Raw genomic sequence first — 17132 nt, 5'->3', positions numbered from 1 at the left:
TTAAAGTTGGAAGTTTCCTCAGGGACCATTTTTTCCAACCACCTGAGTTTATACAGGAGGAGGACACTGAGGCCCAGAGATAAGAATTTGCAAGCAAAAAGTGTCATGGCCGGAGAATGCCGGAACTGGGACTAAAATTCAACCTCTCATATGGGGTGTAAGACAGGCCATTTGCCTTCAAAATCATGCAGTTCATTTAGTGAGTTTTGAGCCTTGGTATAAGCATAGAACTGTGAGAGATGCTGAGACAGAGGAAGCAAATTCAGGTCCTCTTTGGGGTGGTTTGGTCTAAGAGAGTTTACACTTGTACATAAATGCATGTGGTTCAGGGTGGAGATTGGAAGAGAGAGTGATGGCATCCCTAACCAGGAGTACTCAGGAAGGGCTGCAGTAGGAGGTGGTGTTCGTCTTTTTGATACAGAGAGATGTCAGAGAAGGCCATTCTGGGAAGAGCTCCCAAAGATCTCATTAGGAAAATAAGATAAAATTATTTTTTGCAGAGAAAGGCAGGAAGAATTTAATAAACTGTTAATTATTATTATTATTATTATTATTTTTGAGACAAAGTCTCACTCTGTTACCCAGGCTGGAGTGCGGTAGCGCGATCTTGGCTCACTGCAACTTCCACCTCCCGGGTTCAAGCAGTCCTCATGCCTCAGCCTCCCGAGTAGCTGGGACTGTAGGCGTGCACCACCACACCTGGCTAATTTTATATTTTTAGTGGAGATGGGGTTTTGCCATGTTGACCAGGCTGGTCTTGAAGTGCTGACCTCTGGTGATCCACTCACCTCAGCCTCCCAAAGTGCTGGGATTACAGGCATTAGCCACTGTGCCTGGCTGATAAACTGTTGATTATTTTTTAGTAGACAGATGAGCTGGTATATCATAGAATGCTAATTGTTTATTTATAAGTTTATTTTTGTAATTTTTTTTCTTTTCAAGATCATATTTACATTTCAGAAAGATCATTTTGATCATTTGGGCACAGTGTAGAGAATTGGATTTCAGAACCAGTTCTGAAATCTAATTTTGTTGTTGTTGTTGTTGTTGTTTTTAGAAGGGCTTTCTCTACATTGGCCAGGGTAGACTTGGCTTCATGCCATCTTCCTGCCTCGCCCCCTGGCCTCCCAAAGTTCTGGGATTATAGATGTGAGCCACTGCACCTGGCCTGTTTTCTTTTTCAACCACTTTCACAGCCACCACACAGACCGAAGGAATGAGACAAAACCAATTTCCATCTCTAATAAGACTGCATTCTGCTTTCTGGCTACCATTTCTTTCTTTGAGTTTGTCTTCTGCCTTCTCTTCTGATGCTGAAGGAAGAAGTGGACTAGATCCTTTCCTTTCTTTTACGCAGATAGAGCTGCGTCATCTGTGACGCACACTTAGTGTTCTTCCTGTTTATTCCCTTTTCTTGGTTTTATTTACTCAGTTGGGTAACAAACTGTTACTAGTTATATCTTTTTTTTTTTTTTAGACGGAGTTTCACTCTTGTTGCCCAGGCTGGGGTGCAGTGGCACAATCTCGGCTCACCACAACCTCTACCTCCCGGGTTCAAGCGATTCTCCTGCCTCAGCCTCCCAAGTAGCTAGGATTACAGGCATGCGCCACCACAGGGTTTCTCCATATTGGTCAGGCTGGTCTCAAACTCCCAACCTTAGGTGATCCACCCGCCTCGGCCTCCCAAAGTGCTGAGGTTACAGGCGTGAGCCACCGAGCCCAGCCACTAGTTATATCTTGAAAATTGTTTCTTCCTGGTGCCAGTTCAATCAGCCTCAGCTATAACCCACTTTCTGTCCTAGTTGCCCATCTGACAAAAATACTCATGACTAGTATTTAGCATTATTATTATTTTTTTTTTCTTTGAGACAGAGTCTCGCTCTGTCGCCCAGGCTGGAGCGCAGTGGCCGGATCTCAGCTCACTGCAAGCTCCGCCTCCCGGGTTTATGCCATTCTCCTGCCTCAGCCTCCCGAGTAGCTGGGACTACAGGCGCCTGCCACCTCGCCCGGCTAGTTTTTTGTATTTTTTTAGTAGAGACGGGGTTTCACAGTGTTAGCCAGGATGGTCTCGATCTCTTGACCTCGTGATCCACCCGTCTTGGCCTCCCAAAGTGCTGGGATTACAGGCTTGAGCCACCGTGCCCAGCCTAACATTAATTATGTGGAGTATAATAGAAAACAGTTAATGGACTTTTTCAACTTTGTTTTTATTGGCTTTTTGTAAATTGAGACATGAATGCCTGATAGAGCACTGATACCTTCCACATGATGTTCATGGTGCAGTGAGATATCATGTGCATTTCAATAAGTATATTAATACCTTGTGTTTAGCCAGGTGCGGTGGCTCATGCCTGTTATCCCAGTACTTTGGGAAGCCGAGTGGGCGGATCACTTCAAGTCAGGAGTTCAAGACCAGCATGGCCAATACGGTGAAACCTCATGCCCACTAAAAACACAAAAATTAGCTGGGCATGGGGGTGCACGCCTACAGTCCCAGCTACTTGGGAGGCTGAGGCAGTAGAATCGTTTGAACCTGGGTGGCAGAGGCTGCAGTGAGCTGAGATCGCGCCACTGCACTCTAGCCTGGGTGACAGAGCAGGACTGTGTCTTAAAAAAAAAAAAAAACTTTGTTTTTTACTACAGATTTTAAATCCAATTCTTAGGAGCAACCTGGAGAAGACAGGGTACTTTTTGAATGATTTAAATCTTTGGGAAATGGGGATAAGGCAGGTTGTTTGGAGTAAAAATACATTATAGGCCAGGCACGGTGGCTCACGCCTGTAATCCCAACACTTCGGGAAGTTGAGCAGGCAGATCACCTGAGGTTGGGAGTTCGAGACCAGCCTGACCAACATGGAGAAACCCCGTCTCTACTAAAAATACAAAATTAGCTGGTGTGGTGGCACATGCTCCTCGGGAGGCTGAGACAGGAGAATTGCTTGAACCTAGGAGGTAGAGGTTGCAGTGAGCCGATACCACACCATTGCACTCCAGCCTGGGTAACAAAAGCAAAACTCCGTCTCAAAAAAAAAAATACAAGCCAGGAGCGGTGGCTCACACCTGTAATCCCAGTACTTTGGGAGGCTGAGGCCAGTGGATTATGAAGTCAAGAGATTGAGACCATCCTGGGCAACATGGTGAAACCCCATCTCTACTAAAAATAGAAAAATTAGCTGGGTGTGGTGGCGCATGCCTGTAGTCCTAGCTACTCAGGAGGCTGAGGCAGGAGAATCACTTGAACCTGGGAGGCAGAGGTTGCAGTGACCCGAGATCACGCCACTGCACTCCAGGCCAGGCAACAGAGCAAGACTCTGTCTCAAAAAAAAAAAAAACATTATAAATAATCAGACATGAAATGAAGTCCTAATTGTAACCTGCAAATACTTAGCTTTTTGATCATCTAACCTTTTTAGACAGAAGAGCAGAAAAGGACATGAGGCAGATTCCAATTTCTCTGTTCTTCTCTGTTTTATCAAGATTTTGTATATTTTTATTTTGTATATTTTAAGTGATTTCCTTAGTTATGATAAAAATAGCATATAAGAGGAGGAGGATATAAAATCCAGTGTTTGACTTTTGGGTTCTGTAACAGCTGTCATTTATATTTAACCTGCACCATTATCTTTTGGTGTCCTGGATAGGTGTCCTGTTTGCCGGTACTGTCAAACGCCCGAGCCAGTAGAAGAAAATAAGTGTTTTGAGTGTGGTGTTCAGGAAGTAAGTAATGGGTGATGGAAAAGAACAAAGAACGCAGCTTTAATTGTCATGAGTTTTCTTCTGCCTGGTATGACTTAAGTTCTTTATTTTAATTTTTTTTTTTATATTTTAAGAGACAGGGCTTACTCTGTTGCCCAGGCTGGTCTCGAACTCCTGGTCTTAAGCAGTCCTCCCACCTCAGCCACCCACAGTGCTGGGATTGCAAGTGTGAGCCACTGCACCCAGCCTAAATTCTTTTAAAGTTTTGAGACTGATTTTTTTTCTTTTTGTCTAGGGTCGGGCAAGACATGAATACACAAATTATGTTACTCCTGAGCTAAATTTATTCCTTTTTTCTTTGCACTTTTGAAAGGGTTAGGCTTTTACTGATGAATTGTGAATTTTTTTCTTGCTGTTCATATAAGTGCTTCTTAGAAATCAGCAAAAAAATGACCCATAAAAAAGCATCCTTGATTGTTGGGTTTTAAACATACATTTAATCAGGCTCCTGTAGGAATAGATTTTTCTTTCTCTCTTTTTTTTTTTTTTTTTTGAGACAGGGTGTCATTCTGTTACCCAGGCTGGAGTGCAGTGGCATAATCATAGTTCACTGTAACCTCAAATACCTGGGCTCAAGCCTTCCTCCCATCTCAGCTTCCCAAGCAGCTGGGACCACAGGTGCGTGCCACCATGGCCTAGTGTTTTTGTTTTGTTTTGTTTTGTTTTGGTGGAGTTGGGGTCTTGCTATGTTTCTCAAGCTGGTCTTAAACTCCTAGGCTCAAGCGATACTCCTGCCTCAGCCTCCCAAAATGCTGGGATTACAGGTGTGAGCCACTGTGCCAGACCAGCAATTCTGTCTTCTTGTGCCTCAGGCCCCCTCCCACTCTGAGTGAGCTGGATTGATTGTTTGTTTGTTTGTTTATTTTAAGAAGGAGTCTTGTTCTTACCGCCCAGGCTGGAGTACAATGGCATGATTTCGGGTCACTGCAAGCTCCACCTCCTGGGTTCAAGCGATTCTCTTGCCTCAGCCTCCTGAGTAGCTGGGATTACAAGCACCAGCCACGACACCCAGCTGATATTTGTATTTTTAGTAGAGATGGGGGTTTCACCATGGTGGCCAGGCTGGTCTCAAACTCCTGACCTCAGGTGATCCACCTGCCTTGGCCTCCCAAAGTGCTAGGATTACAGGTCTGAGCTACCGCGCCCGGCCAGATCACTTATTTTTATTTAACTAATTAAGATCTTACCTCTTCCGGCAGAATCTTTGGATTTGTTTAATATGCGGCCACATAGGATGTGGACGGTATGTCAGTCGACATGCTTATAAGCACTTTGAGGAAACACAGCACACGTATGCCATGCAGCTTACCAACCATCGAGTCTGGGACTATGCTGGAGGTGAACACCACTCTCTTTTCTAATTTGGACTCATTCTGTGTGGAAACTTTGCCTTTGCAACCTCTTCACTTTCCCTCCCAGCTTGAAATGTCATCTTCTGACAGCTGTTGCAAACCCAAATTCTCAGTTTCCCTGAGGGCACTATTTTTCTAGGAATGGCTTGAATCATACACATTATAAAGGGAGTTAATACTTCCATTCTTCCTTTCTCCCTCCCCTCTAAAATTCAAATGATTTGACACTTTTAAAGAAATATTATAAAGCATTTAAATTTGATCTGAAAAAAACAAAAATTTTGTCAGCGTTAAAAGTGAGACCCTTTTCATTATAAAGAAACACACTTTTATTGACTCTTTCTTTAGATAACTATGTTCATCGACTGGTTGCCAGTAAAACAGACGGAAAAATAGTACAGTATGAATGTGAGGGGGATACTTGCCAGGAAGAGAAAATAGATGCCTTACAATTAGAGGTAAGAGACTGAATGAGTTATCACTCAATATCTGTTTCTACTGCTGTTTACTATTCTAATTTGAAATATTTGTCATTTACCTGGATGTACGTTTTTTTAAAAAAGTTTGGTCATGGCTGGGCGCGGTGGCTTATGCCTGTAATCCCAACACTTTGGGAGGCTGAGGCAGGCGGATCACCTGAGGTCCGGAGTTCAAGAGCAGCCTGGCTAGCGTGGTGAAACCCCATTTCTACTAAAAATGTAAAAAATTAGCTGGGCATGGTGGCACACACCTGTAATCCCAGCCACTTGGGATGCTGAGGCAGGAGAATCGCTTGAACCTGGGAAGCAGAGGTTGCAGTGAGCCGAGATCACGCCATTGCACTCCAGCTTGGGCAACAAGAGCAAAAGTCTGTCTCAAAAAAAAAAAAAAATGTTCGGTCATTGCTGTGAAGTGTTATTAAAATATTTTTATTCTGTTTTTCTTCTTTGAAAGTCTAAATTTCAGCTGGGCGCAGTGGCTCACGCCTGTAATCCCAGCACTTCGGGAGGCTGAGGCAGGTGAATCACCTGAGGTTAGGAGTTTGAGACCAGCCTGGCCAACATGGTGAAACCCCGTCCCTACTAAAATTAGCCGGGTGTGGTGGCTCATGGCTATAATCTCAGCTACTTGGGAGGCTGAGGCACCAGAATTTCTTGAACCCAAGAAGCAGGGGTTGCAGTGGGCTGAGATTGTGCCACTGCATTCTAGCCTGGGCGACAGAGCAAGACCCTGTCTCAAAAAAACAAAAAAGAGGCTGGGCGCGGTGACTCCAGCCTATAATCCCAGCACTTTGGGAGGCCGAGAAGGGCGGATCACGAGGTCAGGAGATCGAGACCATCCTGGCTAACACAGTGAAACCCTGTCTCTACTAAAAAATACAAAAAATTAGCCAGGCATGGTGGCGGGCACCTGTAGTCTCAGCTACTTGGGAGGCTGAGGCAAGAGAATGGCGTGAACCCGAGAGGCGGAGCTTGCAGTGAGCTGAGATCTGGCCACTGCACTCCAGCCTGGGTGACAGAGCGAGACTCCGTCTCCAAAAAAAAAGAAAAAAAAAGTCTAAGTTTCACTGTTAGTGACTTATTACTTTTCATCTTTCATTGTGATATCTGTAGTTGTCTCAAGTTCAGTGTTGAGATTGTCTTCCTGTAGCTACAGGCTAGAGTACAGTGGTACAGTCTTGGCTCACTGCAACCTCTGCCTCCCGGGTTCAAGCAATTCTCCTGCCTCAACCTCCTGAGTAGCTGGGACTACAGGCGCGTGCCACCATGCCCAGCTAATTTTTTGTATTTTTAGTATAGACAGGGTTTCACCATGTTAACCAGGATGGTCTCAATCTCCTGACCTCTGACCTTGTGGTCTGCCTGCCTCGGCCTCCGAAAGTGCTGGGATTACAGGCGTGAGCCACTGTACCTGGCCACGAGTCATGCTTTTTTTTGTGTTTTTTTTGGTTTTTTTTTTGAGACGCAGTCTCGCTGTGTTGCCCAGGCTGGAGTACAGTGGCGCGATCTCAGCTCACTGTAAGCTCCACTTCCCGGGTTTACGCCATTCTCCTGCCTCAGCCTCCCGAGTAGCTGGGACTACAGGCGCCCGCCACCTCGCCCGGCTAGTTTTTTGTATTTTTTTTTTTTTTTTAGTAGAGACGGGGTTTCACCGTGTTAGCCAGGATCGTCTTGATCTTGTGACCTCGTGATCCGCCCGTCTTGGCCTCCCAAAGTGCTGCGATTACAGGCTTGAGCCACCGCGCCCGGCCATGAGTCATGTTTTATATACATTTTGAAAAAGGTTGTTTTAGAAACATACCTTAACCTTAGGAGGAAATGGACGTTTGAAAACTTGCTTATTTCAAGACTTTTAAAAGTCTGATAGTCTGTAAAATGGCCTAAAATGAGGTTTATATTGTTATCTTTAATAAATTATTGTATTAATAAAAAAAGATCAAACACTTTTAAGTATTTAGAATAAGTACATCCTCCACATTAAGTATGTACATGCATTCTGTTCATACAGGAAATACTGGCCGGGCACGGTGACTCACGCCTGTAATCCCAGCACTTTAGGAGGCCGAGGTGGGTGGATCACCTGAGGTCAGGAGTTTGAGACCAGCCTGGCCAACATGAAACCCCACTTCTACTAAAAATACAAAAATTAGTTGGGTGTGGTGGTGGGCGCCTATAATCCCAGATACTTGAGAGGCTGAGGCAGGAGAATCGCTTGAACCTGGGAGGCGGAGGTTGCGGTGAGCTGAGATGGTACCATTGCACTCCAGCCCAGGGTGACGAGCGAAACGCCGTCTCCAAAAGAAAGAAATATTTATTAGCCAGGCGTGGTGGCTTATGCCTGTAATCCCACCACTTCAGGAGGCCAAGGCTTGATCGCTTGAGTTCAGGAGTTCAAAACCAGCCTCAGTAACATAACAAGACCTTGTCTCTACTAAAAATAAAATTTAAAAACAAATTAGCCAGGTGTGGTGGCATGCACCTGTAGTCCCAGCTACTCAGGAGGCTGAGGCAGGAGAATCCCTTGAGCCCAAGAGGTTGAGGTTGCAGTGAGCCATGATTGCACCACTGCATTCCAACCTGGGCAACAGAGTGAGACCCACGTGTTTTTTTTTTTTTGAGACGGAGTCTCGCTCTGTTACCCAGGCTGGAGTGCAGTGGCCGGATCTCAGCTCACTGCAAGCTCCGCCTCCCGGGTTCATGCCATTCTCCTGCCTCAGCCTCCCGAGTAGCTGGGACTACAGGCGCCCGCCACCTCGCCCGGCTAAGTTTTTGTATTTTTAGTAGAGACGGGGTTTCACTGTGTTAGCCAGGATGGTCTCGATCTCCTGACCTCGTGATCCGCCCGTCTCGGCCTCCCAAAGTGCTGGGATTACAGGCTTGAGCCACTGCGCCCGGCCGAGACCCACGTTTAAACAAAAAAAAAAAAGAAAAATATTTGCTCTCACCCACTGGTGCTAGTGCTGCAAACACAGCATTGAACAAACTCCCTGCTCTTGTGGAGCTTAGGGTTCAGTAGCATAGACATTCTTCTCCTTGCCCTCTCTGTAGCCTGCAGACATGTTTATGTCTCTTCTAGTCTTCTAGAATGGTTTTTCCAAAATGGAGATGTGACCTTACCACTCCTTGGCCTTGGGTTCCCCGTTGCCCATATTTGTCGATATTATAATACCCCAAAGCCTTCCACTGGCGCCATGTCTTCTAACCTGGCACACCAGCCTTATTAGTGTTACTCGTTCATTTCTGAAGAGATTCTAATGTCCACAGTTCTGTCTTGGCCAAGTAGTTCTCTGGACTCGGATCTCTGTCTTTATCTGTTCTCCTCCTATCTGTCAGTGCCCTCTCAAATCTCGCCTTCTCTCAGATCTTACTGTCATATGCCATCTGTCCCTTCCCTGTGGTTACACAGCACTGTTCATTGATTCATGCAGTCACGCAGCAAACAGTTCTTGACGTCCACCGTGTGCCAGGCACTGGAGATACAGCAGTAGAGATATAACCCTCACTTTCAAAGAGTTCACAGTCCAGTCAGGGAGACAGGCAGGTAAATTGGTGATGAAGTGTTGCTGTCCTGAGTGCTGTTACTGATAGGCACAGTGCTAAGGGAGCTGAAAGGGGGCGCCTGACTCAAGTGCTGGGTGGGACAGGATGGGACAGGACTGCTTCATGGGGGCAGGGAGACAGGTAAGTTTGAGTTATACATAGATTTAAAACCACTGTGGTTCTTGTTAAAGTCAGCTTGACCAGAATACATTTTTTTATAAGTACATTTATTCTGACTAGATTGTAAACCGCAGGAGGACAGAAGCATAATGTCATTTCTGTCCCCTCGTCCAGTATATATTGAGAAGAGTGGAACCACGGTGTAAATATACATTCTGTTGGTTAGTTTTAGTTTTCTGTGGATCATTAAAGATCAGATTTTTAAATTGGATTTCAGAGATTGACAACAGTGACTTACATTTTGGTCTTTATTCTCTATGTTTCTAGTATTCATATTTACTAACAAGTCAGCTGGAATCTCAGCGAATCTACTGGGAAAACAAGATAGTTCGGATAGAGAAGGACACAGCAGAGGAAGTAAGTCTGTTTGGTTTGGTGACTGCTGAAATGCCACATGGCAGGGCACTCTGATGGGGGGGTGTGGAAGGCAGAGTACAGGGAAAGAGGAATCTTACCATCTTCCCATCTCAGGCTGGTAACAGGTGGAAAACTTTTGCCACTAAAAAGAAACTTTGGATTTAAAGGCTTGACTGTTTTGATATTTTAGGGTCTTAGGGGGTTTTGTTTGCTTTTTTTTTTTTTTTTTTTTAAAACCTCAATCTGGTTTTCTAGTGCCTTGTGAAGTTCCACTAAAAAGATAGAAGTATCTACTTAAGGGTTTGTCATTTGAGTCAGGCACTTGGGAACCGTTGCCTTTGGGAGCTAAACATGAACTTCTAAGGCAGTGAAATGGCGCAGAGCCCTTTTAAATGGAAGGAAATAAAATTGGGCAGAGGTATTGGCACTTCATTATTCACCCTGAAGGTCTAGGGCAGCAGTTTTCAAATTTTAATGAAATAGTCCTTTAAAAAAGATGCCATTCACTACTTTAGCAAAATTAAACAGTGGTATGATTTTGGTGGAAACTTAGATGGAAGGCCCAGAGCTCTGTCTCCAGTATGTGCAAGGAACCCTGTGACTTCCAAAGAAGGTAGTCTGAAAACTAGTAAGCACCTGTGTATAATTGTGTATAATTATGGCTCTAGGAACCTTTCTTTGGACCTAGGGACACTGTCTGTAATTCAGTGATTACCTTAGTATGAAATAAAATCTTGTAAAATTTCTCAATTACTTTAGTAACTTTGTGAGTCCCCACCTGTACTTGGGCCTTCAGATAGGCAGTACAGAGCTGGGCTTGGGGCCCACCTCTGAGGTGGCTAGGAATATCCTGGATCTTAGCAGGCAGGGCCATGGGCCCCAGTTTCTGGATATGCCATAAGTGGGCAAAATCAGGGTTTGTAAAAATTAATGCTTAACATCAGCTTTAGGCCTGGTATAGTGGCTCACACCTGTAATCCCAGCACTTTGGGAGTCTGAGGCAGGCAGATCACTTGAGGTCAGGAGTTCGAGGCCAGCCTGGCCAACATAGTGAAACCCAATCTCTACTAAAAATACAGAAATTGGTCGAGCGTGCTGGCAGGCGCCTGTAATCCCAGCTACTCGGGAGGCTGAGGCAAGAGAATTGCTTGAGCCCAAGAGGCAGAGGTTGCAGTGAGCCAAGATTACACCACTGCACTCCAGCCTGGGCAACAGACTGAGACTCCGTCTCAAAAAAAAAAAAAAATCAGTTTTAAAATGATTCGCAGTTAAAAGTTATGGATGAAATTCTTACAAGAGCCTTCTAATCAACGCAAGTGCCCTTCCGAAGGCACTCAAGGTCACTTGACTTTACTAGTTCTGAATAGGGCTTGATTAGAGTATGTGCAGGGAGGACCGCCTCCCAATGCTCTTGATGGAGGCAGAGCACAGGTCACTGCCGCATACTGTGAAGTCATGGCTCACGGGAAGTGCATTGGCAACTCTGCTGCAGCTGCACTCATGGGTTTTTCCATGGGATATACCAGCGTGACTATCTCAAGTGCTTCATCCAGATGCTTGAGAGCTAAGCTCAGGATTCTCTCTGCCCTGTAGGATTCTTTAGGGTTAACTTCATTCCCTAAAACATGCCAATGAAAAGCAAGTCAAGGGGCAGGGAAACGAAACACTGAAACTCATGTTTGCTTTTAGGTCAGGTGAAATGGAAGCCAGAGCAGCTCTAAAACGCTTGAGGTGCTTAAAAGGATGCTTTTGTTTTCTGGTAACAATTGTCATTTATCCATAAGTTAATTGATGATGCAAACCTTTTGTTCCACCACTGTCCTTCTTTTGGCCAGTCTCTTGTCCGTTAGCACCCCCAGCAGTAGAACATGTTCAAGGAGTACCAGTAACCCAGACCCTGGGTCTCACTGACAGAGATTCTTGTTTGTGGGCCTCCTGTTGGTATGAAGGAGGGGTGTGGATCAAGGTTGAAATTCATTGTAGGCTTCAGTTATAAACACTGTTTCTTTCCCCCAGTGCCTTAGGTAGGGCTGTTATAGTAGCATGTGAGCAGAGCCTATTCTAGGTGACGAAGCTCACAGACACTCAAAGGTTCTTAGTTTTCATGGCCATATATGAAGAACACATGGTAGGTAGAGGTAGTCGTAAGGTGAACTCCTCTAGAAGTATATCTTTTCTTGTGGATGTCTAGCTTCATGTTAATCAGTATTTTGCCAGCTGTGGATTGTAAAATGAGTTTGGTGGACCACAACTAGCATTTTTATTAGATAAAATAGTGTAGATGTAAATATTAGGGTGTATTATAATTAACTTTTTTTTTTTTTTTTTTTCTGAGATGGAGTTTTGCTCTGTCTTCCAGGCTGGAGTGCAGTGGTGACATCTCGGCTTGCTGCAAACTCTACTTCCCAGGTTCATGCTGTTCTCCTGCCTCAGCCACCCGAGTGGCTGGGACTCCAGGCACCCACCACCACACCCGGCTAATTTTTTGTAATTTTAGTAGGACGGGGTTTCACCGTGTTAGCCAGGATGGTCTCGATCTCCTGACCTCGTGATCCGCCCGTCTCGGCCTCCCAAAGTGCTGGGATTACAGGCATGAGCCACTGCGCCCTGCTGACAATTAATATTGTTTTGTGAAACTCGTTTCAGGTTTGTGTGTGGCATGGATGTTTCTTACTGTGGGCTAATGGTCAGAATTTTTCATTTGTTTTTTGAGATTGCGCTACTGCATTCCAGCCTGGGCAACAGAGCGAGACTCCATCTCAAAGAAAAAAAAAAAAAAGAAGAGATGGGGAGCGCTTATTATGTTGCCCAGGTTGATCTCCAACTCCTGGGCTCAAACAAACCTTCTGCCACGGCCCTCCCAAAGTGCTGGGATTACAGGCGTGAGCCATGGCACTGGACCAGAAATGTTTTAAAAAGCACTAATTTAAATCGTTAACATTTGTCTGTAGCAATATTAAAAATCTTTTTGGCCAGGCGCAGTGGCTCACGCCTGTAATCCTAGCACTTTGGGAGGCCAAGGCAGGCAGATCACAAGGTCAGGAGATCAAGACCATCCTGGCTAATGTGGTGAAACCCTGTCTCTACCAAAAATACAAAAAATTAGCCAGGTGTGGTGGCGGGTGCCAATAGTCCCAGCTACTTGGGAGGCTGAGGCAGGAGAATGGTGTGAACCCAGGAGGCGGAGTTTGCAGTAAGCTGAGATTGCACCACTGCACTCTAGCCTGGGCGACAGAGCGAGACTCCATCTCAAGAAAAAAAAAACACACACACAACAAAAAAACCTTTTTAGGGTTACCTTTATATTTTCATCTTGATTTAAATGTGTTTAGCTTAAGTATCTTTACTGTCCAAGACATGCACCATTTGGTTCCTTATGATAGTAATTTCTGTCTTTTCAACTTCCTTTAACTGACGAGTCAGTTTAGGAGAAAATTTCAAAAGGATCTAGTGCTCTGTTATTTTAAAACAATATTGAAGAGAAAAGTAATACCTAACTAGAATTTGAGCAATTTTAAAGCTATTTTGATTTTTATGACATAGAAGAACATTTAGAAATCTCTCTTCCAGCTGGGTGTGGTGGCTCACGCCTGTAATCCTAGCACTTTGGGAGGCCGAGGTGGGCAGATCATGAGGTCAGGAGTTCAAGAACAGCCTGGCCAATACGGTGAAACCCCTTCTCTACTAAAAATAAAAAAATTAGCTGGGCGTGGTGACATGCACCTGTAGTCCCAGCTGCCCAGGAGGCTGAGGCAGGAGAATCACTTGCACCCGGAAGATGGAGGTTGCAGTGAGCCAAGATAGTGCCACTGCACTGCAGCCTGGGTGAGAGAAGGAGACTCCGTCTCAACAAAAAAAACTCTCTTCCGTGTTCTTCCAATGGAGGTTGACTGTAAAGTTAATTTGAATGGAACATTTATTTTTGTTTTACTGTATTGTATTGTATTTTTTTTGAGATGGAGTCTTGCTCTGTCACCCAGGCTAGAGTGCAGTGGCGAGATCTTGGCTCACCACAACCTCCACCTCCCTAGTTCAAGCCCCTCCCTGCCTCAGCCTCCTGAGTAGCTGGGATTACAGGCACCTGCCACCGTGCCCGGCTAATGTTTGTATTTTTAGTAGAGACGGGGTTTCACCATCTTGACCAGGCTGGTCTCGAACTCCTGACCTCGTGATGCACCTGTCTCGGCCTCCCAAAGTGCTGGGATCACAGGGGTGAGCCACCGTGCCCGGCTTATTATCATTATTATTATTATTATTAAAGCTAGTGTTATTAGAGACTTGCTAGGCAGGCTGTATAGAAAATGATTAAAAAGAAAGGTCCAGCTGATCCCTGGGCTGTATGACCTAAATTCTCAGCCACTTTCAGTTCCTGTTATATTGCCTTGTGGTTCACCCAGCCTCCCGACTTTGCCTTCCCACCTAATCTTTTGCCAGTGTCCTCATATCAGTGGAGTTGAGGAAATTCCCAAGTTTGCAGATCTTCACACAGGAGTGGATCCAGTATCTACCTAGCCAGACTCCAAAATACTCTGGGATAGGATTGCTGCCATCTGACATGTTATACATCAGAATTTTTAAATTCTCTTATGTTTTTAAGGCTGTGTAATATGAATTAGTCTATGTATATTGATTTTATAAATAGACTCAAAAGACCATGGACTGCTTATGTTCCATGTGGCTTCGTGATACTTGAAAAAATTATTGGGAATTGGAAAAAATAAACGACTAGAGTCAACTGTCACAAGTTTCTTATATTACCAATGTTTGTCTCTACAAAAAATACAAAAATTAGGTCAGGCACGGTGGCTCATACCTGTAATCCCAGCACTTTGGGAGGCCGAGGTGAGCAGATCACTTGAGGTCAGGAGTTTGAGACCAACCTGGCCAACATGGCATCTCTACTAAAAAATACAAAAATTGCCAGGCGCGGTGGCTCACGCCTGTAATCCCAGCACTTTGGGAAGCCGAGGCGGGCGGATCACGAGGTCAGGAGATCGAGACCATCCTGGCTAACATGGTGAAACCCTGTCTCTACTAAAAATACAAAAAATCAGCTGGGCGTGGTGGCGGGCGCCTATAGTCCCAGCTACTCAGGAGGCTGAGGCAGGAGAATGGCGTGAACCTGGGAGGCGGAGCTTGCAGTGAGCCGAGATCGCACCACTGCACTCCAGCCTGGGCAACAGAGCGAGACTCCATCTCAAAAAAAATTAAAAAAAAATTAGGCCGGGCATGGTGGCTGGCACCTGTAGTCCTAGCACTTTGGGAAGCCAAGGCGGGTGGATCACCTGAGGTCAGGAGTTTGAGACTAGCCTGGCTAACATGGTGAAAACACATCTCTACTAAAAATACAAAAATTAGCCAGGCGTGGTGGCACGTGTTTGTAATCCCAGCTACTCGGGAGGCTGAGGCAGGAGAATCGCTTGAACCGAGGAGGCGGAGATTGTAGTGAGCCAAGATCATGCCACTGCACTGCAGCCTGGGAGACAGAGCAAGACTCCGTCTTAAAAAAAGAAGAAAAAAAAAAGATCTCCCGGCATTTTTAATCCTATTACAGAAATTCTTTCAAATGATTACCTCACCTTTTCTTTATATTTTTTCCCTGTCTGGAAACTGCCATATCTTACCTTTTCTAATTTTGATTTGTCAAAGTTACATACATATAATTGGGGGGGGAAAATATGATGTTAGCCCCAGAGAGCACACCACATTACCTTTGTGAAATGAATCTGATTTCTGTTTGCTCCCTCAGATTAACAACATGAAGACCAAGTTTAAAGAAACAATTGAGAAGTGTGATAATCTAGAGCACAAACTAAATGATCTCCTAAAGGAAAAGCAGTCTGTGGAAAGAAGGTAGGTACAATTGGTCTATTCTGTTGTAACAGGCTCTATAAACAGACAGTTTCTTTCATTCCTATGGAAACACCCTCATTTTCAAATATACGTATCACCAGGTTTTCAGGAGTCTCCCTATGTATGGAACAGGCTTCTCATTTATTAAAAAATGTGGAGTTTCATACCAGATGGATGCCATGTGGAATGCAATGCTCTCTCCTGATGTCTGTGCGCCTGAAGTGTGTGCAGATATCTTCCATTTTTGCCTGTGAAAAGCAATTTTCTTCCATCCAGAGCCTTTGGCTTCTTTGAGCCATTGTGGCTGTGAACTGGCAGTTAGGAAGGAGACTGTGTCTAAGCTGGAAATGTTATATACTGTGGCCTTGGGCAGGAGTTAAAGGCAAAAGATGTTGAATATGGAGCATAAAACTCATAAACAGCATAGCAATAACATTCCTTATTTACTATTATTTGGGAAGATAGTTGCTACTGATTGAAATTACCAGCCAGGCATGATGGCTTACGCCTATAATCCCAGCACTTTGGGAGGCTGAGGCCGGCAGGTTGCTTGAGCCCAGGAATTCAAGACCAACCTGGACGACATGGTAAAACCCCATCTCCACTAAAAATACAAAAATTAGCTGGGCATGGTGGTGCATACCTGTAGTCCCTGCTACTCAGGAGGCTGAGGTAGGAGGATCACGTGAGTCCGGGAGGCAGAGGCTGCAGTGAGCCAACATCTCACCACTGCACTCCAACCTGGGCAACAGCGAGACCCTGTCTCAACAAAAGTAAATTTTTTTTAAGCTATTGTAAAAACAACACTACAAAATTAATAGAAGTAAAAATTTTAAATTACCCTATACTTTCAGCACCCTAACAAATTGAACAACTGTGTTAAAGAATAAAGAATAGAGTTTAAACTGGAAGGGTTTTTTTTTTTTTTTTTTTTGGAGACAGGGTCTTTCCCCCTGTCACCCGGGCTGGAGTGCAATGGCGCGATCTCAGCTCACTGCAACCTCCGCCTCCTGGATTCAAGCGATTCTCCTGCCTCAGCCTCCCAAGTAGCTAGGATTACAGGAGCATGCCACCACGCCCAGCTAATTTTTGTATTTTTAGTAGAGATGGGGTTTCACCATGTTGGCCAGGATGGTCTGGATCTCTTGACCTCATGATCCGCCCGCCTCGGCCTCCCAAAGTGCTGGGATTACAAGCATAAGCCACTGCACTCGGCCAGCTCACTACATCTTCCACCTCCCTAGGCTCAGGTGATGCTCCCACCTCAGCCTCCCAAGTAGCTGGACTACAGCTGTGCACCATCGGCCCTGGCTAATTTTTTTTTTTTTTTGAGACGGAGTTTCACTCTTGTTGCCCAGGCTGCAATGGCGTGATCTCAGCTCCCCGCAACCTCTGCCTCCAGGGTTCAAGCGATTCTCCTGCCTCAGCCTCCGGAGTAGCTGGAATTACAGGTGTGTGCCACCATGCCTGGCTAATTTTGTATTTTTAGTAGAAACGGGGTTCTCCGTGTTGGTCAGGCTGGTCTCAAACTCCCGACCTCAGGTGATCCACCCGCCAAAGTGCTGGGATTACAGGCATTAGCCACCGCACCTGGCCTCTGGCTAATTTTTTGTAG

General features: G+C 45.1%; 1 protein-coding gene across 3 annotated transcripts in view; it reads left to right on the top strand.

Annotated features, from left to right (window-relative positions):
• BRAP (BRCA1 associated protein) overlaps positions 1-17132 on the top strand; it is a 45145-nt gene that overhangs the window by 21956 nt on the left and 6057 nt on the right. For all 3 annotated transcript variants that reach the window (XM_009181736.2, XM_003907166.3, XM_009181735.2), the window contains 5 exons: positions 3642-3717; positions 4956-5094; positions 5457-5566; positions 9575-9664; positions 15414-15517. In XM_009181736.2, coding sequence (XP_009180000.1) covers positions 3642-3717; positions 4956-5094; positions 5457-5566; positions 9575-9664; positions 15414-15517 — 519 coding nt within the window. The remainder of the gene's footprint in view (positions 1-3641; positions 3718-4955; positions 5095-5456; positions 5567-9574; positions 9665-15413; positions 15518-17132) is intronic.

Source organism: Papio anubis, chromosome 9, assembly GCF_008728515.1.
Source record: "Papio anubis isolate 15944 chromosome 9, Panubis1.0, whole genome shotgun sequence".
Taxonomy (NCBI): Eukaryota; Metazoa; Chordata; class Mammalia; order Primates; family Cercopithecidae; genus Papio; species Papio anubis.
The sequence above is the reverse complement of the archived record's forward strand: the minus strand, read 5'-3'. Positions and strand labels throughout refer to the sequence as shown.